At 35.3% G+C, this 22,544-nt stretch overlaps 4 protein-coding genes and 1 pseudogene across 5 annotated transcripts; 1 reads left to right on the forward strand and 4 right to left on the reverse strand.

Annotated features, from left to right (window-relative positions):
- The first annotated feature begins 195 nt into the window (after window positions 1–195).
- On the forward strand, window positions 196–5,416 carry LOC125196333 (annotated as a pseudogene).
- On the reverse strand, window positions 2,673–5,137 carry LOC125196330. Of its 2 annotated transcripts, none has more exons than XM_048094807.1 (2): window positions 4,543–5,137; window positions 2,673–4,213 (listed from the first exon to the last, which is right to left on the reverse strand). In XM_048094807.1, exons 1-2 carry the CDS (start codon window positions 5,135–5,137, stop codon window positions 2,805–2,807), a joined length of 2,004 nt encoding a protein of 667 aa, XP_047950764.1. In that variant the 3' UTR covers window positions 2,673–2,804. The 2 variants fall into 2 exon arrangements, with proteins under 2 accessions (XP_047950764.1, XP_047950763.1); XM_048094806.1 differs by having other exon boundaries at window positions 4,531–5,137.
- A 477-nt stretch (window positions 5,417–5,893) lies between the features above and the next one.
- On the reverse strand, window positions 5,894–7,934 carry LOC125197148 (putative RING-H2 finger protein ATL21A). Its single transcript, XM_048095858.1, has 2 exons — window positions 7,256–7,934; window positions 5,894–6,485 (listed from the first exon to the last, which is right to left on the reverse strand). Exons 1-2 carry the CDS (start codon window positions 7,932–7,934, stop codon window positions 6,076–6,078), a joined length of 1,089 nt encoding a protein of 362 aa, XP_047951815.1. The 3' UTR covers window positions 5,894–6,075.
- A 699-nt stretch (window positions 7,935–8,633) lies between these two features.
- On the reverse strand, window positions 8,634–10,904 carry LOC125192358 (probable F-box protein At3g61730). The gene is made up of 8 exons (XM_048089898.1): window positions 10,816–10,904; window positions 10,067–10,266; window positions 9,941–9,985; window positions 9,520–9,684; window positions 9,389–9,436; window positions 9,074–9,244; window positions 8,858–8,965; window positions 8,634–8,716 (listed from the first exon to the last, which is right to left on the reverse strand). The coding sequence occupies exons 1-8, from the start codon at window positions 10,902–10,904 to the stop codon at window positions 8,634–8,636; spliced, it is 909 nt and encodes a 302-aa protein (XP_047945855.1).
- Window positions 10,905–12,952: 2,048 nt separating this feature from the next.
- On the reverse strand, window positions 12,953–15,278 carry LOC125192235 (probable F-box protein At3g61730). Its single transcript, XM_048089748.1, has 8 exons — window positions 15,190–15,278; window positions 14,503–14,702; window positions 14,376–14,420; window positions 13,997–14,161; window positions 13,847–13,894; window positions 13,458–13,628; window positions 13,232–13,339; window positions 12,953–13,111 (listed from the first exon to the last, which is right to left on the reverse strand). Exons 1-8 carry the CDS (start codon window positions 15,276–15,278, stop codon window positions 13,029–13,031), a joined length of 909 nt encoding a protein of 302 aa, XP_047945705.1. The 3' UTR covers window positions 12,953–13,028.
- Window positions 15,279–22,544: the final 7,266 nt, after the last annotated feature.

Genomic DNA, 22,544 nt, shown 5'->3' on the forward strand with positions numbered 1-22,544 from the left:
TAAATCTACTCAAGTTTATTTACATTAATTAATATATCATCACTTTTATTTTTATAAAATTAAAAGTAATAAAATCAGTCCATAAAAATTTAAAAGGTAACCATGCATAGTTAAAAGGGATGTTGTATTTATTGGAATTATATAAAGTTGGTTAGGAATTATCCTCAAATTCTAATCAGATTTGACGATTATAAATTAGTCCATAATGTAATTCGGTTTGAAGCGCGCGCACACGATAGCAGAGTAGAACAAGCGTTATCTTCAAGCAACCGGACCCCATCCAAGATCGTCCATCACAAGTTGTTCAATGGATGCGTTCGACTCCGACATTCACCAAGTGTTTCTCAAATTGCTACATGGGAACCACCGAATCTTAAATTTCGACGTAACCTCCATCCCTTCCGGCCTCCAGCTTGATGATCACCAAACGCTAATCATCACCCAATCCGGCCGGAAGTCTCAATTTTCTGAAACCCTATTTTGCGATTCCAGTATCGAATTGGAGCAAGATCGAGGCTTCACTCGATGCCGTTCGGATGGATTTGGGAAGTTTCCTGTTGGGGTGGGAAAGGCGGGTTCGGGTCGTTGCTGAGAGGGGCGGGGCAGAAGAAAACGAACAATTTTGATGCTTGCAGGGATATGAGTGGGCGGAGGCGTAGGAGAGGAAGTTGGAGAAGATAGGCAGATGAGTTCCTTAAGAAGAAGGCGAAAGAGATCAAATAGAGTGACAAGGGAAATGTGGCTAAGTCTAGGGAGGATTCCGAGAAATGTAGGGAAGAGGTGGAGAGGTCAGTGCGCGAGTCGGTGAAGGGGTTGGTGAGCTCGAAGAGGAAGAGTCGGGATGAGGGGAATGCGTCTACGTCCAAGAAATTTAAGATATGGTATGGTATTTCTGAAACTCTGCACTGTGACGCATTTGCTTTGTGATGGTGTGCATTGAGTTGGTATCTCAAATTATAGTAATCATAGGGCGATTAGTTATAGTAGATTTTTTTTTTAATTATGTGCTGCCACTGAGTGTTTTATATGATTAAGGGTTGTTGGTGAAGACACTGAATTTTTTTTATTTCATTGCATCTTAGTTTTATTCTTTGTTGGTATTGTGAAAGATATGGTCCTCAAGCTTGTTATTTTGTACTTAAAGTTTCTAATTTAATTTTCAATATCATTTGTTTATGACCAATGCTTTTCTGGTAGTTTGAGAATATACATATGTTATGTAAACATAATTATAAACTGTGGAGAACCGTGCCCCAAATCTCAGTCTGTTTGTTGGCTCTGTGTCCACAAGATTGGTCATAATTGTTTAATGTACTTCACACTTTGTTCCTTAGGTTCGGAAAGAGAAAACTGGGTGAGAGTGACAGTGAAGAAGATGAGGATGAGGATGAGGATGATACATCCGTAGAAGAAGAGCAAAATGAGGGATCTGTGGTCATAGATGATGGGAGTCATTCAGATTCAAGGAGAGGGGTAGTAGATGCAAGTTCAGATTCAGTTACTGGTGGGGAACTTGGTGCTGGATCTATCGGGCAAGGTTCCTCAGGGAATGGTTCAGAGGAAGAAGGCACCGAGGAGTCTTTAAAATCAGTAAAAAGTCTGATGGATGTGGTGAAGATGGCAATAGTAAACACAGGGATACTCTCGTGATAGTGATAGATAGCCCCGATGGAAGTAAAGACGGTGATATAGTCGTTTCTCCCAGCAAATCTCATCCGAGTGAGGTACACGAAGTAGTTAGCCAACACCCTGATACCTCTGTTTCAGAGGTGAAGTGGTTTCAGCTTCAGAAACAAGAGACATTTCTGCAATTGAATCAGCGTCTGCAGCTGTGAGTGTTGAAAATGTAGAGAAGCCTCTCAACTTTGATGATTATCATTCGCCTTCTGAAATGGAGGTACGTCTCATATTCTTCTGCCGATGCTATATTTCAACTTCATGTCCATGCCTAGTTGTGAGTACTAATGTTGTTGGAAACTTATCCGTCGTATCATTGACCTGTTATAGGTTCTTGGCTTGGAACGGTTAAAATCAGAACTTCAAGCTCGTGGATTCAAGTGTGGCGGCACTCTGAAAGAACGCGCAGAGAGGATTTTCCTTCTCAAAACTACCCCGTTGGAGATGCTTCCTAAGAAACTGTTCGCCAAGAAATGAAACGCCTAGTACTCCTCTTCTTACTATTTTGGGGAGCTATTTTGGTTGTAGTAAATGATGAAATCTTCAGTTTTTACTGATTATGCATGTGAAATATTTTCAGCTGCTAACTTGCTATGCAAATTGTATGCTGATTTGAGCAGTTCAAGAAATGCACATATGCGTCATATACTCATATATCTGTCTTACTCTTACAATCTAAACTTTATTCTGCTGATTTTTTTAATTTTAATTTTCTTTTACATATGACACTGGCTTGCTCAAATGAGTCTGTCTTGTTGTGAATCATCTTTAACATAATATTTGAGTTAACTTGTGTTAAACGTATGTGCAGCTGTGCTGTCATCATTAATATTAATCATAATCTAATCAAATCAAAAGCAGAAAGTAGTTAATAATTTCCATCAAAAGCACCTGAAATAATGATTATTTTCCAAGTTTTATAGCTAGGAAAGTCGTTTCAGGAGCTGTTTTTTGAACTTTTCTTACTTGCAATAAACAATTCTGCACTCCACAACTGAACTTGTAGCATGCATCATTTTTAATTTGTTAGCCTCATAAAGATTTACCTTTTTCCAGGAATAATTCACCTCTGAACTTAAATGTTCTATTTTTGAATGTTTCTACGTTTCCAATAATCCAATGATGACTTAACTTACATTAGTTCTGCAAATAGGGCAGGTGCTTTTCCTCTGCAACCATAGGTCCAAGCAATCTGAATGGAAGCAGTGGTTGCAATTTCTGATGACCCTCAGCCTCTCTGATGCCTTGTAATTTTCCAAACATATAGGGCAAGAATCGCCATTAGGCCCTGAAATGCACTCACTCCCACCTATTATTATGTCTTCTGTTGGCAGCTCCTCTAAGTTGTCATGGACTTCATCTTCGAGAGGCGAAGGTATAAACGACAAGTCACCTGTCACGCTTGGACTCGAAGGAGTGGATGAAAGTTCGCTTGGACTTGGAGGAATGGATGAAAGTTCATGAACGGAGGAGACTGCATTCCCCCTCCTGAAATGAGCTGAAAGCAATGACAAGAAGTAATCCAAGGGGCGGCCTTCACCTACACTTGGAGGTGGAGGTGGAGGCGGAAGGGCAGATGAAGAATCATCCAGGGGCGCTGCAGCTCCCCCTTGGACTTGAGGTGAAGATATGACCGAGGAGTCATCAATGAAGAATCCATCCTCACGAGTTGCAAGCATGCTCCATAGCTCAGGCGAAGGAATGACTGAGACAAAACCATCAACGTCGTCTGCAGCTACACTCGGACTCGAGAGGTTGGATTGGACTTCATCAAGGGGGGCTGAAGCACCCCTTAGGCCTTGAGGTGAAGCAGCGGGGGAGAGGAAGTAACTAAAGGGGTTGACTTCAGAAACACTTGGAGTCTGAAGAGATACGTCTGGGGAGTCATGAAGGGGGGTTGAAGCCCCCATTGGTAATTGGGTGAGAGACCTGTATGTAGAGTCACCAGGAGGGGTTGCCTCGATAAAGACCTCACGATCACCAGCTGCAGGCATGCTTGAGACTTGAGGTGACGACATGAATGTGGCGAAGCCATCGGGGGCTTCTACAGCCACATTTGGACTCAAAGAAGTGGATGGAAGTTCATCAAGGGGGCCTAGAGCCTCCCTTGGGACTTGAGGCGAAGAAGGCATGAACGAGAGGTAGTAGCCAAAAGGGTGGACTGCAGCAATTCTTGGAGGTGGAGATGGGGGTGGAACTGGAGGTGGAAGCGTGGACGATGATTCATTCAAGGGGGCTGCAGCTCCTCTGGGAACAGCCGATTGGGGCTGCTGTGAAGCTGTAGACATGAATGAAACTTCATCAAGGGGGCCTGCAGTCCCATTCGAAGCTCTAGATAATCTGAATCTCGCCCTTTCCCATACTCTTGTACTGCAACTCCAAGATCCTTGATTGTTTGCCTCTTCAATATCAAGCATCACTACAACGACTGTCAGACCGCATCCTAGGCAGAGCATTGCGACTAGTAAGGCAGTCAAAATTGTGATGGCACATATTAGGATGATGGTTAGAGCTCCAGGTTTGCTTGATGTTATGCCTGCATAAATTAATTTTTAACTGTCTGTATGCTAGGCTTTACAGAGAGAGTAATAAAGTTTGTTTAGGAAAATAGTGCAATGAAAGTGAGACGTTAGGAACTTTATCTGAAAAAGGTATGAAATGCTGACAGTTGAGCATAAAAAAAAGCTCATTTTCAAATGTTTTTTTAAGGAATCACTGTTGAAAAAGCTGTTGTTGGATTAACTTTTTCTTCATTTTCTTTTTTCTTTCACAGAAGAAAATAGACATAACTTCCTGATTAAGAATCTACCAAATTGCATGCTGAAACTTATCAAGCAATGAAATATCACTAACCTCTGCTGTTACCTTTAGAACTTGGATCAATCCATGCCAACTGAAGATCACCATCAATGCCATTATACGCATACTCAAAAACCTGCGAAACTGGGACTTGAAGACTATACAACACTTTGCAAGCTGTCAAGTTCTTGATCCCATCCATCATAGAAGTCTCTGAAGCAGCCACGACTGAGGCTGTCGAGTTGCTCAAGCAGCGTATCGCAGTGAGATTACGAGAACTTGGGCTTCCAAGAGGGCAGCTGAAGAAGGTATAATTCTGATAGCTCACAGCCATAAATGGAGAAGATGGGAGGCTCAAGTTCTTCAGCCTCTTTGGAAGGCAGTTGCTTGGATCATAGAGCTGTATCTTTTGCTGAAAATAGTTGATGTCTCGAACGTAGAACTCCCCAGAGAAAGGAAGGTTCAGGGCTACTAGCTTCTGTCGATTGCATTTCAGATTATAGGGGGTTGTGTGATGAGGATTTTGGCCTTCTTGAAGCAATGTGAAAGGGTATTGTATGAAGAATGTGTTGTTACCACAAGTTGGGGTTTGGACAGAAATCTTGGAACAGACAGCAGAAATGAGAAGAACCATAAACAACTTGAGTTGCAATGAGGCCATATTGCTTAGGCATTGATCACTTTGGAGAAAGAGCAGAATATGAAGGTTTATAGGTAGCTGGCTAAGTATTCACAGATTTTGATTATTTTAAGAAGAATCTGTACAATGTTTCCACTAATCTTACGTACATTTGACGCGGTTGATGACTAGAAGATAAGAGGTTTCTGCATCAGCTGATGTGTTTTTGTTTTATTTTTCCATATTCATCCAAGGATGTGAATAAAAAGTTCCTTTGATAAAGTTGTAAGCTTTGGTGGAAATAAAGTTACTTTCACTCTCTTTAGTGGCTTTGCTTTTCAAGACCTGATCTTGGAATTCAAGAAAAAACTTTCCATTCAAATGACAATTTGACATTTATATATGAACATATATACTTACACTTACACACATATATAAAGAAACACATATACTCACTCAGAAAACAGAAAGGGTACTTGTACAGATCTGGCAACTATTGCTTTCCTGTAGCCGTTGATTCAGCATGAAAAAGGGGCCCACATTGCCCAAACTTCTTAATTCTCACCCTATCTTTGCCATTGTATTCTTCAAGGAATATTAACACATCTATGCACTTGTTAGAAACTCTCCACTTTAGAGGCCTCGTTGTTGGTGAGGCCACCTGCAGTGGCTGCTGGTTGTGGTGCTATGTTGATCGTGGTGGTGGTGCCTCTAACTATGAGCTTTAAAAGGCGAATATACGTCGAAGATTGTTGTGAGCATAACTATTAGTTTGAGTTTTAACAGAAAGAAACATACTTTAAAGACAAAATCAGATCTTTCTTTATTCTGTTCTTTTTTCTTAAATCAGAATATTACTGTATCTGGTGTTTAAAGCATTTATCAACACAAAAATAATTTACAAATTGGATAGTACTACTAAAGGAACATCCCACCCTCCTAAAAAACATATACAATTAGGATATCGCTAAACAAACATCTCATACTTGTTCTAAAGAATTCGAAGGCGAATTTCGACAAAGAGGGCACGAGCTATTCAATCTCAACCACTCATCAACGCATTCGGAATGAAAGCAATGTTGACATTCGGGTATGCATCGGAGTATGTCTTTTGGACAATAATCAACTAGGCATATAGGACATGTGACACCATTAGGTCCAGGAAGGCGCTTGCTTTCGCCCAGTACAACTTTCTCGTACGACTCGATGGTCGAGTCATCGAGCCCCACGGTAGCCGGTGGATGCAGTGACGGGGCCGCCACAGCGGCTGCCCTACTCCGAACTGCCTTCCATTCCACTATGCATACAAAGCATGAAATGCATATGGAGCATATGATGGCTGGTATCACTATTGATAGTGCTATGGTTTTGAAAACCTCTAGGCCTCGACCTGTGGGTTAGTACAATTTGTTACAACTCTTGGATGAAGGAATCAACAAAGAATTAATAGAAGCATAAAGTATAAAGTTGACGATGGGATTCAATTAAATAAAAACGTTCTTGTTTACCAGAATTTTATTATATAGTAATTACGAAAGGGTGGCTCATATGGTTTGACTAATTGTGTGGCTAAAATTTAGTTGAACTAAATATTAAATAGCTAGAAAATAATACAAATGATAAAGAAAAAACTAAAATCGGCACTAATTACATTAGTTTCTCGTGAACAGTTAAAAACATAAGGTTCATAAAAATGACACATATCTAAAAGCATCTTGATTAGGTAAGTTTCATTAATACTACTGCACAAAAAGGAAGAAATAATGAAACAGATCTTAACAAAATTAAAAAATTAAACCAGAAATACCATTAAGTTTGAATTTATTCGCGTTCATTAATATCAAAATGTAATATTCCTTTCGTCTCAAGGTATCGAGTCACTTTCTTTTTGCACATATTTATCATTTTTCAAAAATACATGAAAAAAAAGAAATTACTCGACTGCGGAGAAGTTCTGCTACTTCTCAACTAAATGAAGCTGGTTTCTTTATATTTACTATATATTTAATATATATTTCTTTGTTGTCATGTGTACAATATAACCAAAACAATTTAACGTGAAATGATTTTCTTTACAGTTCAACGCAAATAAATCCAAATTTTAAGATTTTTCCAACTGATTTTAAAGTTGCGTTTCTTACTATTAATTCAATAGTATACCTGTCCCATGATCAGAATAGCAAGTAATCTCTCCGACCACACCACTCCGATTCCGACCAAGCCCACAAACCCCACCACCCACCTCACACCCCTGGCATTCAGGTAAGCTCCACGTCAGCCTAAGATCCTCCGTCACCCAATCACCTCCGCCGCCGCTGCCATCCCACGGCACCGCGATCGGCACCGTGAACATAGTCCTGCACACGCCCATCGCCCCGGAGAGCCTCCCCGCGGGGCCCGCCAGCACCGCCGACGTGGCGTTCCTGAGGCACTCCACCTCAGCGAGCCCCGCGCCGCGGGGGCAGCTGAGGAAGGTGAGCTCCTCCGTGAGCGCGGCGGCGAAGGGGGAGGAGGTGAGGTTGAGGGAGATGAGGCGGCTCGGGAGGCAGCCGGCCGGGTCGTAGAGGTGGATCTCCTGCATGAGGTAGTTTATGTGGCGGACGGAGAAGCTTCCGGAATGCGGGAGGTGCAGGAGAGGGACGTCTCCTCTTCCTTCATCCACGGAGCATGTGAAGGTCAAGCCCGGGAAGCCGGTGCAGTTTCCGGGATGCTGCTGCAGCGTGAAGGGGAAACGGATGGGTAAGGGGTTGGTGCCGCAGTATTGAGGTGGGCACGGGTTTTTTGCAGCGTGGGAGAGGAGGGAAGTGGTTAAGATGAGGAAGAGTTTGACAAGTTCCATTACACATTTCATTTCATTTCATTTAGTTTAAGTAGGCAGATATTATGCATATATGTGTAGCTTTGATAAATTAAAATAAACAAGTCAGATGCTTTGCTTCCTTGGTGGGCTAACCAAATCATCAAATTCAACTGGAATATAGAATGTCATTCATTATCTCACAAAATTGGTGATTGCTTAATTCATATGGGTGACATGGATTAATCAAGTCATAATCAAGAAATGAAACATGGCTTGGACGCTTGGTTATACTCTTAGTTTCCAATAATGATTTTTTTTGTGTTTATTTAAAAAATACATGCGCTGATGGTATATTTTGACTTTTGGAAAGAAAAAAAAAAGTAGTATTGATTTTACCTTTTCAAATGCAGCCATGGAGTTGACATGAACAGTTGGCGTTGCTGGGACTATTTGGCCATTTCAGTTAAGAAACAGATTCAAAGGTTTAAGAAATAGTAGGGTAGAGCTATATAAGTAAACTAAACATAGCTATGGATATTTCAGTCAAAACTAGACATAGTTTCGGATAGTTTGTCTTTGCACCGATGAAAGAACTTCTGGATCATATTTTGGTGTGCAGGAATGAATTACAGGGCTATCTTGCTTTAAGATAGGCCTAAAAATGGTTACATTTGTGGTGACATTTATGAGCTAAAGATGAAAACTCTTATTCCATAAATGGATAGGCTAAGAGCAAAATTAGAGCAGCTGCTGAGATATACGAATTGATATGACTTCACCGCCTTTCCCGGCCCTCATTGCATGGTATTTGATCTGAAGACCTGAGTTAATCAGAAATAGTATTCTTATCACTTCATATTTTTTTGAGCTCTGAAAACTTAATCTTTCTGTTTGTTTTTTTGTTTCAAAATTATGATGCAGTACTGCTACTACTTCAGAGAGTAAAAATATGGGAATGGTACCTTCATTCTCTTGCAAATTAGTGTTTACTGCAACCGCATGAAGAGTTATCTTAGTTTTTGGTTGCCGGTCCATTCGTTTTCCCACCCATGATTTGTAATCAAAGATATCTGGAAAAGTTTATTCAGAATGACACAGGCTAACATAATATTCAATGTAGTAGTAAACAGAATGTAGTTTATGAATATAAAGAGGATTGGATTTGATATGATATATACCAGAGGTTGATTCATCATTGATATGTTTGAGGTCGAAAATCCCACCAGAAGCCCCATCAGCCTGCTTGTTGATGTTACGGGATCCTACAAGATAGTAATCCCAGATCCCACTACGGTATTCTTCAGTCAGGAAGAGTTCAATATGCCTCGCGTCCAATGTCTGCATAGTTCCTGCATCAAATGATCAAACACCTGTCAAGTTTAGGAACTGATCTTTGGCGAGCATATCAAATGACCACTATTTTGCTTGTGTGTTTGTTATATCTCAAATTTCTGGATATCTAACAGAATGTGCTGAGCAAAGTTTTTACTCACCATCGCATGTGTCAAGGTCACAAACAGGACACCGGACAAGCTGCAAGTCTTCAAACAGAAAAGCAGTTGAACAGAAGGAGGTAAGGATACTCAGAATCAAAGGAAGTAAGGATACAATTTGATTGAATTACCAGCAATCCAGATTCCAGTTTTAATATTGCTTAACAAACAGAAGCTTTCTTTGTGCCCCATCTTTTCCATTGTCTCCACTTTGGGAATTTTTATGCTTTCTATTAAACTCTCAGTCAGGAGAGCGTTGGGTGAGTCAAACAAGAATGCTCCAATTCGCATCCAATCTATGCCAGGCAAATGTAAAATGAGATTTGAAAGGAGGCTGTTTATTGTCCTCAAAAGCATGAAAGTGCATGAACAATCAAAAAATATAACTGATAGATGTCAAGTTATTACTTGAGCAGAAATCATAACTTATCATGCTATTTTGCAAATAACTATCCTAGGTAACATAAATTCTTCTTTTATCTTTTTTTCAGGTCATGACATTATCAGCTATCAAAATTCTCAAACGTTTAAATGTTAAACAAAATGCATTACCAATATGCTTCTCCTGCTGACGAAACATGTAAGTGTGACTTCCATCTGCAAATGTGAACCTTATATATTAGTGGAAAGAATTCTCTGTTTCGACAATTGTACAAAAGTCTAAGATACTGATAATACCAAAAGCTGTGGTATAGAGTTCGATCCATTTGAATGGGATGTTTCCAGGGTCAGGAATTCGAAGGTCACGCAAGCATGCATATTTCCACACACTGTCTTCCATCATAATGCGATGAAACCATTTGCAAGTTACAGCAAGCATCACTAGAGATTTCCCATCCAAATATTTGGCAACCTCTGTCCATACATCCTCTTCATACCTATTCATGTTGAGTTAAGAAGGAATTCAATTAAAACACCTTCAACATCAAAGACATGCGCTACTGCATAATTAGTCGTAGTTCAAATTATGGACAAGCTTGGTGCAAATGTGCAATCTCGGAAATCTGAATCATTCCAAGTGACCTCAGCACTATTTGAAGTTGATACTGAAGGTGGAAAACCAGATCTCAAGACAAAAATCAATGGAAAAGTCCAATAGCTAAAATCAAATGATACTGATTGAGGAAGAGCAAATATATCTCCCGAGAGCATAAAACCAGATGTAATCTGCCTCAAAATTGAATTCAAATGTCATCTAAATATAATAACGGTGTTTCTGTAAACTCGGATCACGTTCCACACACACCTTCATCAGTGCGAAACACAGCATAAACATTCAACCACAATTCAGATCCTCGTATCTCACATGATCGAAAACACACTCAAGCAAAACAATCTCACGTACAGAATATGAATCAACAATCGCGACATTAAATAAATCAAAGTTCGTAGAAAAACATTGGAAAGAAACAAAATGAGGTCCATACCAGCTGAAAATCGCATGAGGAGTCCGGTGCGATGAGCGTGGGGAGGCGCAGCAGCATATTGATCGCGCTTCCCTCAATCTCTTCCCCATTTTCAACTTGAATTTCTTCCGTTTGCCTGATTCGAACTCTCCAAATTTGAAGTCTGCTCCGATCTTTTATATCTCGTCGAGTTATAGCGCATGGATTGCGTGTGAGCTGAAAGCTAAGACGGATATAAAATTATATTTTGAATTTCTATATATAAGCGCGAGAGATAAAAATTATTTCAAATTTTTGCGGGCATTTGTTTGTAAGCCCATTTTATGAATATACATATTGAATTGGGCTTGTAAGTTCAAACAACGGTTGGGCTTTAAGCCCATTTTATGAATATACATATTGTTTTAGCCCATTAATTGTTAAAAAGAGTTAATTTCATGATTACTAATGCTTGTGTTAAATTAGTTACTAAATTAAAATTCATTTAAAAATGAATACTATTAAACTTTTATTTATACTCCTTTCGTCCCTGAAAAATATGTCCCTAAAAAATAACATTATAATTTTGGAATAGTTAAACAACACTTGCCTACATATCATTTTATTTACAACTTATGTCATTACACTACACTACTAATGATGTGGAGCTCACTCTCCACTTGCAATATCTTTTCTTTCTCTCTTACTTTAATAATTATATAATAAAATCCGTGTCTACCAAATTTTCAAATATTTTAGAGACGGGGGAGTAGTATTTAAGAATATAACTTTTTTTGATTAGTTTTATCACCATAAATATTTTACATAGGAGTATGTTTTTTCTATTTTTAAGTCTACTCATAACTCACTACAATATTTGTCACATTCCCTATTATTTTAATACATCTGGGATCGATGTTGATGTTGATGTTGAAATAATTTCCTACAGATTGAAAAGAGAGAGATTAAAATTTTGAATATGCAAAATACAGAGTTAGTATTTATTTTAAAATTAATTAAAATTTAATAATCAATTTAATACAAAAGAAATAATTTATTAACTATATATGAACTACTAACTCTTATTAAAAGTATAAATGTTTGGTATGTTGTATCCATCGTAATCAAAACATTCGATTTGTATCCTTTCTGGTGAGTTAATATAAATTAGGGGTTCAAATCTCTTTACATTTTATATTGAAAAAAATCCTAAAAGATATGTATCTCAATTGTACAGTAATATTTTATTTCACTTTTCCTCTTTTCAAATTGGACATGAATGCGACACCCTACCCTGTCAAGAATAGAATAAGACGATCCTAGTCAAATGTGAATCATTATAAAAAAACGGAATGATTTTGTATGTATAAGGCGCACACTCAGTGGAATCTATACACTAATACACCTAAATTGTTTCCTCCATTGGTGAATGTTTTCCAACCTTGAAATTAGAATAAATTTTGGTATGATATGGGTGAAATGGACTACAGTAGAATTTAGAGCTAATTAATATAGAAAATGAATGATAATCTATTGTTTGATAGACATATGGAATAAAAATGTTATTCTTAGATTGATTTTACTCATATAGTAGTAGTAGTACTTAATAACTACATAAAAATATATTTGAATAAAATAAAATTATTTTTATTAATTAAATTAATAACCAAGTAAAGTTTGCTTTGCATCTCATATAGGGGTTGATTGTCGCATAAATTTGGTTCCCTACGCTGGCTTTACTTTCTTAAAAAAAAGACTAATTGCCATATAAGTTTGGTTGGTGTTGAGATTTACTTCTGTTCTTGATCACTTTCATTTTTTTTTTCTTTACCTTTTCTACATTTTGCATGCAAAATGATTAACTAGAGTTTGTGGTTTGTTTACTTCCTCATTTGACATGATTTGAGGCTTTGAAGATTTTGCTTATTGTTAAATAAATCCTTCTCACTATTCTCTGTCTCTCATCACACACATACTTCAAATGGTTAAGAAATAAGGTAGAGCTAAATGCTAATATTAAGGTAAACTAAACACTAGTTATGGACATTTCAATCAAAACTAAACACTTCTGAAAAAAAATTATCTTTGCATCGATAAAAGAATTTCTGGATCATATTTTGGTGTGCAAGAATGAAGTTAAAGTACATGGCTAGCCTGCTTTATGATAAGCCTTAAAAATGGTTGTATATGTTGAGACATTTATAAGCTAAAAGACGAAAATTCTTATTCAGAAAATGGATAGGCTAAGGGCAAAATTAGCGCAGCTGTTGAGATATACGAATTGATACGACTTCACCGCCTTTCCCAGCCCTCATTGCATGGTATTTGATCTGAAGACCTGAATCATGTTAATCAGAAATAGTATTCTTATCACTTCATATTTTTGAGCTGTGGCAACTTAATCATTCTGTGATGCAGTACTGTTACTGTTTCAGAGAGTCAAAAATGGGAATGGTACCTTCATTCTCTTGCAAATTAGTGTTTACTGCTACCGCGTGAAGAGTTATCTTTGTTTTTGGTTGCCAGTCAATTCGTTTTCCCACCCATGTTTTGTAATCAAAGATATCTGAAGAAGTTTATTCAGAATGACACATGATAACATAAGGATGATTGTAGAGGTAAACAGAGTGTAGTATTTGAGAGTTGATGAAGATAAAAAGGATTGGATTTGATATGATATATACCAGAGGTTGATTCATCGTTGATATGTTTGAGGTCGAAAATCCCACCAGAAGCCCCATCAGCCTGCTTGTTGATGTTATGGGATCCTAAAAGATAGTAGTCCCAGATCCCACTATGATATTCCTCACTCAAAAAGAGTTCAATATGCCTTGCATCCAGTGTCTGCATTGTTCCTGCATCAAATGATAAAATACTTGTCCAGTTTAGTGACCGATCTTTTTCATTGTCGAGCATGTCAAATGAGATAATGACTATGACTTTGCTTGTTTTATTTTTGGATATCTATAAGTGAAATGTGCTAATGAAGCTGAGCAAATATTTTGGCATGTGGTCTGAATCAAACCACAGAAAGGCAGTTAGAAATGTAAACTTTCCAAAGTTTTTGACTCACCATCACATGTGTCAAGGTCACAGACAGGACACCGGACTAGCTGCAAGTCTTCAAACAGAAACGCAGTTGAATAGAAGGCAGTATGGATACTCATATTATATCGTACATGATTGAATCAAAGGCAGTAACTGTACAATACGATTGAATTACCAGCAATCCAGATTCCAGTTTTAATATTGTTTAACAAACAGAAGCCTTCTTTGTGAAACAACTTTTCCGTTGTCTCCTCTTTGGGAGTTTTTATGCTTTCTATTAGACTCTCAGTAAGGAGAGCGTCGGGTGAGTCAAACAAGAAAGCTCCAATTCGCATCCAATCTATACCAGGTAAATGTAAAATGAGTTTTGACAGAAGACTGTTTATTGAACTCAAAAACAGAAAGAAGCATGAACAATCAAAGAATAGCTCATAATGCCATTCTAGAAATAACTATCCTAAGTAACTTAAATTTTCTCTATTACATATTTTCAGGTCATGACATTAACAGCTATCAACATTCTCAAACGTTTAAATGTTAACAAAATGCATTACCAATATGCTTCTCCTGCTGACGAAACATGTAAGTGTGACTTCCATCTGCAAATGTGAACTCTATATATCAGCGGAAAGAAATTCTTTATTTCAACAATTGGACAAATGTCTAAGGTACTGATAATACCGAAAGCTGTGGTGTAGAGTTCGATCCATTTGAATGGGACGTTTCCAGGGTCAGGAACTTGAAGGTCGCGCAAGCATGCATATTTCCACACACTGTCTTCCATCATAATGCGATGAAACCATTTGCAAGTTACAGCAAGCATCACTAGAGATCTCCCATCCAAATATTTGGCAACCTCAGTCCATACATCCTCTTCATACCTTTCATGTTAAATATTAACAGAATTAAGAAGGAATTAATATCTTTCAGATCATAAACATGCTACTGCATAAATAGTCATATATCAAAGTATGGAGAAGCTTGGTGCAATCTCTTAATCATTCGTGGTGAGCTCAAAAATCAATGGGAAAGTTCAATAACTAAAATCAGTGAGACTGATTGAGGAACAGCATATACAGAAAAAACAGATGTAATCCACCTCAAAATTGATTCCAAATGTCAGCTGAATAACAGTGTTTCTGTAAACTCGGATCACGCCACACAACACTTTCATGAATTCGAAACACAACAAAAACATTCAACCACAAATTAGATCCTTATTTCTCACTCGATCGAAACCACAGTCAAGCGAAACAGTCTCACGTACAGAATATAGATCAGCAATATTATTCATCTTCGCACATTTCGACACTAAAAAAACTAAAGTTCGTAGACAAACATTGGAAGGAAACAAACTCAGATCCATACCAGCTGAAAATCGCATGAGGAGTCCGGTGCGATGAGCGTGGGGAGGCGCAGCAGCATATTGATCGCGATCTCCTCAATCTCTTCCCCATTTTCAACTTGAGTTTGCTGATTCGAACTCTCTAAATTTGAAGTCTGCTCCGATCTTTTGTATCTCGTCGAGCTATAGCGCATGGATTGTGTGTGAGCTGAAAGCTAAGACGGATTTGAAAGCATAGTATATTTTGAATTTCTGAGATTGTATATATAGGCGCGAGATAAAAAGGAATTCAAATATTTGCGGGTATTCGGTCTAAGTCGGGTAACTTTTTCTGATTCTGATATGTCACTTGGGCTTGCAAGTAAGAAAGACATATTGGGCTTTAAGCCCATATTATGAATATACATATTGTTTTAGCCATTTTTCATTAATACTAAAAGGGGTTAATTATAGGTTACTATAAATTATAATGCTTCTATCAAATTAGTTACTAAATTTAAATTTATTAAAAAATTAATACTAAACTTATATTTATAGTATTTAAGAATTTAACCTTTTTTGGTTAGTTTATCACCACAAATATTTTACATATGTTTTTTTCTATTTAAGTCTACTCATTAAAATATTTGCCACATTCCCTCTTACTTCCTTTATCCCACAAAATTTGTCCCAGTTTGATCCGACACAGATTTTAAGAAATTATTTGACTTTGTATTAAATGGAGGTGTATAGTGGAATGAGGGTCCCACATTGGAAGAAATGTCCCGGTCTATTTTTAATGTTGTTTTCTAGTAGATTCCAAGTGGAACAAATTTCGTGGAACGAACCGAAATGGTAAAAAAATGGAACAAATTTTATAGGACAGAGGAAGTATTTTATGACATCCGGGATCGATGTTAATGTTGAAAATTGAAATGGTTTCCTACTAATGAAAAAGATATTAAAATTTTGAATGATGCAAAATACATACTCCCTCCGTCCCACATAATTTTACACACTTTGATCCGGCACGAGTTTTAAGAAATGTAATGGAAAGTGAGTTGAAATAGTTGGTGGGATGTGGGTCCTACTTTTAAAGTATTAGTTTTATAATAAAATGTGAGTAGGAATGAGTTAGTGGAATATGGGGTCCACTACCAAAAATGGTAAAAGTGAAATGGGTAAAATTATGTGGGACGTTTCAAAATGAAATATTAGATAAAATTATGTGGGACGGAGGGAGTAACTAATATTTGTCACATCTCTTGTACGTCAAAAAATAATAGGGAATGTGACAGATATTTGAATGAGTAGACTTAAATATTAAAATTTTGAATGATGCAAAATAAAGAACTATGAGTTTTTTTTATAATTTGATTAAAATTTATTAATCAATTTAATACAAATAAAATAATTTATTAACTCCTTTTGAACTAGTAACTCTTAATAAAAGTATAAATGTTTGGTATGTTCCATCGTAATCAAAACATTCAGTTTTTATCATTTCTGGTTGGTTAATAGTACTCCATAAAATTAGGAGTTCAAATCTCTTTACATCTTAAATTAAAAAGGTCCTAAAATATTGTATCTCAATTGTACAGTAATATTTTCTTATTTTATTTTTTCTCTTTTTAAATTGGACAGGAGTGCGACACCGTATCAAGAATTAAGTGGAATAAGACGAACCCAGAAAAAGTCAATGATTATAAAAAACAGAAATTATTTTGTATGTATAAGGCGCACACTCAGTGGAAACTGTACACCTAAATTGTTTCCTCTATTGGTGAATGTTTTCCAACCTTCAGATTAGAATAAATTTTATAGAATGTTTTCCAACCTTCAGATTAGAATAAATTTTATAGTATGATATGCAATGGAAGATCCAGAAATCGAAATTCGTGGGGTCGTACATAGTGAATGATAATTTTATTATTTTTCGATTTTCATGGCGTCCTTTTTGTTGCTTCCTCATTCGCCATTCTCCTCATAAATCCTATAAAAGTAATTAAACAACGTGTTGTAATATCATCGTCTTCGTAAATACATTTTCATGCTTGAATACGTTGTTGAAATAAGTAGCTCAAAAATCACAATTCGCCTTAAACAATATGCATCTCTTTTTTGACTTCATTTACAAAAATTAAATTGTTAAATTCCATAATTCGACACTAAGTCTTTTGGATAAAAGTAATAAAATAGATAAATAGATATTTGAAATTTAATTAAAATTAGATAAAAATACTACTTCTGGTGGTCTCATGATTAATTACTTAAAAGAATTGGAAATTATTGAACACAACTTTTTTTATATTTTTGAAATTATCTATTTTTATTATTTTTTATTAAAATAAGATAGATATGTATATAATTACCAATCCATTACTTTTGGAAAAAAAAATAGTTACAGTATTTAATTTTATAGGTATTAATTTAATATTGTGTCATTAAGTTACTTAATTAATTTAATTTCTAGTACTAGCATTCATTATTAGTGATCACACTTTGAAAAGTTAATTAAGTGAATTATTAAAATTGAAAATTAAAACTATTATATTAATTTCCATTAATTTAATATGCAATTATCAAAACATATAAAAGTGATTCAAATAACCAAACGTGTGGGTCCCACAATAAGTATTTTTTCCTTTTCATCTTCTTCTTTCCCTCTTCTCGCCTGTAACTCCAATTTCATTCTCTACATTTTAATTTTTTCAAATTCTTCCCCTCATTTATTTAACTATTTCATTAAGAAGAGTGACAACTCTCTTTCCCGCTCCGGTGCACTGTGTGGTCTATGGTGACTTCAAAGGGTGGAACTAATGGAGTTCTGTTGGCCAGAGGTGAGGACTGACCCCGCTCGATCCCACCTGGATCCGCCACTGATGATATGGATGAACCGTGAAATGAACTAAAATAGAAAGCTACTGATAATTCTATTGTTTGATAGACATATTGGAATAAAAATGTTATTCCTAGATTATTTTATTCGTCTACTTAATAACTACATAAAAATATATTTGAATGAAATCAAATTATTTTTATTATCACTAAATTATCTTTTATAATAAGTTTGGTTTGCATCTTATATAGGTTGATTGTCGCATAAATTTGGTTGGTACTAGGGCTGACAATTTTTGGCACGACACGATAACACTACACGAACCCGCACGAAATTAATGGGTATGTGTCAAAGCTTATTGGGTTCGTGTCGACACGATAACGACACGAAAATTTCATGTCGTGTTCGTGTTACACGTTAAGTATATTATAATATTATTTCGTGTCATGTTCGTGTCGTGTTCGTATTACACATTAAGTATATTATAATATTATTTTTATTTTTATTTATTTTAAAAAATTTAAAATTTAAAATTTCATATTAAAAATAATATAATATATTATAATATTATTATTATAGTGTCGTTATTGTGTTGTGTCATATATGTGTTGTTATTGTGTCGTGTTGACCCGAAGTGGTTCGTGTCGTGTTAGTGTCGTGTTCGTGTCTGAGGGTAGCAGGTCGTGTTCGTGTTCGTGTTCGTGTTTGGAGTTTTCTTAACGGGTCGTGTTCGTGTTTGTTGTTATCGTGTCGACACGATAACGACACAACACGCACGATTTGTCACCCCTAGTTGGTACGCTGGCTTAATTTTCTTAGAGCATCCACAATGGATGCCCGATCTCACGCCCGATCAGCCGAGATCGGGCTCGGGCATGATCGGGCATCCATTGCAAGTCTCGGACATGCCCGAGGACGACCAAGAGTTCGGTCGCGCCCCATCTCTCGCCCGATCCATCGGGCGTGAGATCGGGCGCCCATTGCAGGCCAATGCTCGAGACCGATCATTTTCCATTTTTTTTTAATTTTAAATTATTTAAACACTAATTAAACCACTACAAATACTCTATTTTTCTTCACTTTTCACACACCAAATCTTTCACTTTCTCTTCTCTATTCCCTCAATATCCACACTTTCAACAATGGATCTGAGTCAATTCCCAAACCCCCATAATGTCGACAACCGTTTCCACATTTTTTTTTGCGTTTGTGCTGTTTTATATAATATATTTTAGTATTTTAGTTTAATTAAAAAAATTAAAAAACAATAATTTAAAATGAAAATGAAAAGTAGATAAGAGATAAGGTATCCACTAAAACTTCACTATTGCAGAAAGATAGGACATACTGATATGGCAACTACTAGGACTCTTGTTAGGGCTTTTGCTAAGGCATCCACTCTGGATGGATGCTCTTATAAAAAGGGTAATTGCCATATAAATTTAGTTGGTATTGAGATTTTCTGGATGGATGCTCTTATAAAAAGGGTAATTACCATATAAATTTAGTTGGTATTGAGATTTTCTGGATGGATGCTCTTATAAAAAGGGTAATTGCCATATAAATTTAGTTGGTATTGAGATTTACTTATATTCTTGATTTGCTATTGGGATATCTTTTACCTACTTTTGATTGTCACTAGTAACTCTAAATAAAAGTATAAATGTTGTGGCTTGTTTACTTTCGCATTTTTAACCTCTAACTAATCATTTGACATTATTTGAGGCTTTGAGCATTTTGCTTATTGTTAAAAAAATCCCTTTCACTATTTTCTCTCACACACAGTCACACACATACTTCATATAGTAAATAAACAAGAATGCATTTTCTCATGATGCTCACCAATTTTTTTTAAAACCATCTTACTGAGAATATAGTAGAAGAATTGCAAAGTCATCAACCAAATCAAATACTCCATTTTAATATCATATTCATTGCACGGAGATTAATTAGTTTCATAAAAATTATTTTGGAATGATTATCTATCACAAATGAATAATTAAATAAAACAATTGTATAATTTGTTTTCGGTATTCGTGAGACTAGAGAAAGAACTCATTTTGGATTACTAACATAAACGAATAAAAACTTTAAAAAATGGATAAAAACGAAATGAATCTAAAAGAAATAGACATATATTATTATATTAGCCCGTCCATATAAAATAGACATTTTTCACAAAACTAATTTTAATGTGAGATTTATGACTCATTCTCCATTCATTTTTTTCAATTCCTAGTATACTTTTTGATACTCCTAGTATACTTTTTAATTAGTAAATATTGTTCAGTTTATACACAACTCTACGTACCTTTTAAGTCTTTGACTATTTTAAATGAAATTTGTGCCCCATTTGATGGTGATTTATTTTTTAGTGGATGGCTGAAATTAAAATTTTAGTCGATTTTCTCATTCTCACACAATTTTCAAATATTGCACTTACCACATCTTTAATATTTTAACAATATGAAGTTCAACAGAGTGAAATTGATTATGTAAACTAATGTCCTATTTTAGTATGAACGAATAAATTAGTAAGTTGGGGTTTCTACTTTCTACCGCACCACTAATTATCGTAATCATGTTCTATTCGCTAATTACTTAGTGATCATTGCTCGTTAATTGGCTTATTCCAATGCTACAGGTCTAAACTATGAGATTGACATATAGGGAGTACTATATTAGCCCGTCCATATAAAATAGACACATTTCACAAAACTAATTTTAATGTGAGATTTAATGAAAATTACTAATCAAACTAATTATGAGTTAACTTTCAAATCATAATATTTGTTATTGGTTTCCTAGACTTTTTGCGGAGAAACAATTTTGTGAAGAATGATCCATCCGTCCCTCAAAAGAATAAACTATTTTCTTTTTACTCCGTCTTTGAAAAGTATAAACTTTCTAATTTTGAAAATTCATTTATCTTTAACGAGGTGAGACTCATTCTCCAACAACAATATTTTTAAAATTTTTTCTTTCTGTCTCTCTTACTTTTCTAATTATTCATTAAAATATGTGACGAACCAAATATTCATAATTCTTGGGTACGGAGGGAGTACAATTTTGCATATTTATTATTGTAATTTGTAAATTAAATCGTTAGTAGTATTAAAATGAGGTTAGAAAAACATGAAAAGACATGCGTGCAATATAATAATACTTGATTGCACCACAAAAAAATTGTCTGTATTGTTTATTCATCCTTTTTGGTCGATTTCCGAAAATTGACTATTTTTTTTCTAAATTCAGAAACTCGCTAAATGCAAAATACTTGTGGTGCCAACTGTGTTATCCCATAGAGTCACAGACGCAAATAGAAATACTATATAGTAACTCATAGTAATAAAATTCTTAAAGCAATTAAATCTAATTCCAGGTCAGAATAATTTGATGGGAAATTGGAATGGTTTTTTTTACAAAAATAAATACGTGTATATATGAATTTCACCTAGTCATTTAAAAAGATGAGGAAAAACATGTACGCGGATTGATCACATCATATAAATTCCTTCCACTTTGCTTTTTTTTCGTATTGTTAAAAAGGTCATTTTTCCATTAAACTCTTTTAACATTTCGAAGATGAATAAGAAAAATAATTAAAACAAGCACAAGATGGTCAAGATTGATGAAAATTGCGCAACAAAATTTATTGAATAATCAATATTGGAACTCGACATCCGTGCTACAAAATAAAACTCTAAAATGAGTTTTAATATAATCCAAGAGTCATGACCGTTTGGAATTTCAACTCCTCTTATTCCACATTTTATTTTATTTTATTTTATAGTTTTACATAAGCTTAATATTTCGAACCTTAATTATATAGAAAATTGAAAAACAAATGCAAAAAATATTGTTCTCATTATTATAGTAGTATTTGTGATTTGAGTTGCTTTCAATAAGATTATAAAAAGTCTTGCAGTTTACTATAGTATAATTATTTTTTTATAGAAATCATATTATAATTAATTACATGTGCAGTTGATGAAATGCATGGCTGTATACAATATACACGCCGATAGTTTTTCTTTTGTTACATATATAAGATAAAGTCATTTTTCAATAACAATACTTCAACAATTTTTTTTTCTTTCTCTATATGCACTACAACAAAAATATCCACTAATAACCTTTTTTAATGCAATTAAGGATAATTTGTGTTTCTAAATAGACCAAAAACGTCCTTATTATCTGTGTTCCAACAAAAACTAAAGAATGCAAATAAAAAAGTCATAAAAAATAAAAAAAATTAAATTAATTTGTTCTTAATTTTTGCGTCATAAATTGTTGCTATTTTGTTAAACATTTTCAACGCAATTATGTCTTTCAAAAATTCTAAGCTTTTTGTAATGATATAAAAATTTGTGTAGTCCACAATTAAAATTACTTTTTGGTACAAAATTAGTAGTATAAATTTTGATATAATAATAATATAGTACCGTTTTTAAACCAAATATATTGCCACGTAGATATTGGTGTTAAAGAAGTGGTTGGATATATTATACTAAACATTCTCAATATGAAAGGAACAAAATTTCATAGCGCAAAAATGCG

The sequence above is a fragment of the Salvia hispanica genome, chromosome 6 (genome assembly GCF_023119035.1).
Source record: "Salvia hispanica cultivar TCC Black 2014 chromosome 6, UniMelb_Shisp_WGS_1.0, whole genome shotgun sequence".
NCBI lineage: Eukaryota > Viridiplantae > Streptophyta > Magnoliopsida > Lamiales > Lamiaceae > Salvia > Salvia hispanica.

Excerpts from the sequence above, each read along its gene's own strand:
- LOC125197148 (XM_048095858.1), bottom strand. The coding sequence starts at position 7,934 with ATGGAACTTGTCAAACTCTTCCTCATCTTAACCACTTCCCTCCTCTCC. Across the intron at positions 6,486-7,255 it reads CTATTCTGATCATGGGACAG|GTCGAGGCCTAGAGGTTTTC; the intron begins GTATACTATTGA and ends ACTAACCCACAG.
- LOC125192235 (XM_048089748.1), bottom strand. The coding sequence starts at position 15,278 with ATGGGGAAGAGATTGAGGAGATCGCGATCAATATGCTGCTGCGCCTCC. Across the intron at positions 13,895-13,996 it reads AACTGGAATCTGGATTGCTG|ACTTGCAGCTAGTCCGGTGT; the intron begins GTAATTCAATCG and ends TTCTGTTTGAAG. Across the intron at positions 13,112-13,231 it reads TAATTTGCAAGAGAATGAAG|GTCTTCAGATCAAATACCAT; the intron begins GTACCATTCCCA and ends AACATGATTCAG.
- LOC125192358 (XM_048089898.1), bottom strand. The coding sequence starts at position 10,904 with ATGGGGAAGAGATTGAGGGAAGCGCGATCAATATGCTGCTGCGCCTCC. Across the intron at positions 10,267-10,815 it reads CCTCATGCGATTTTCAGCTG|GTATGAAGAGGATGTATGGA; the intron begins GTATGGACCTCA and ends CAACATGAATAG. Across the intron at positions 9,245-9,388 it reads TGACCTTGACACATGCGATG|GAACTATGCAGACATTGGAC; the intron begins GTGAGTAAAAAC and ends CATTTGATGCAG.
- LOC125196330 (XM_048094806.1), bottom strand. The coding sequence starts at position 5,137 with ATGGCCTCATTGCAACTCAAGTTGTTTATGGTTCTTCTCATTTCTGCT. Across the intron at positions 4,214-4,530 it reads TTCTAAAGGTAACAGCAGAG|GCATAACATCAAGCAAACCT; the intron begins GTTAGTGATATT and ends TAATTTATGCAG.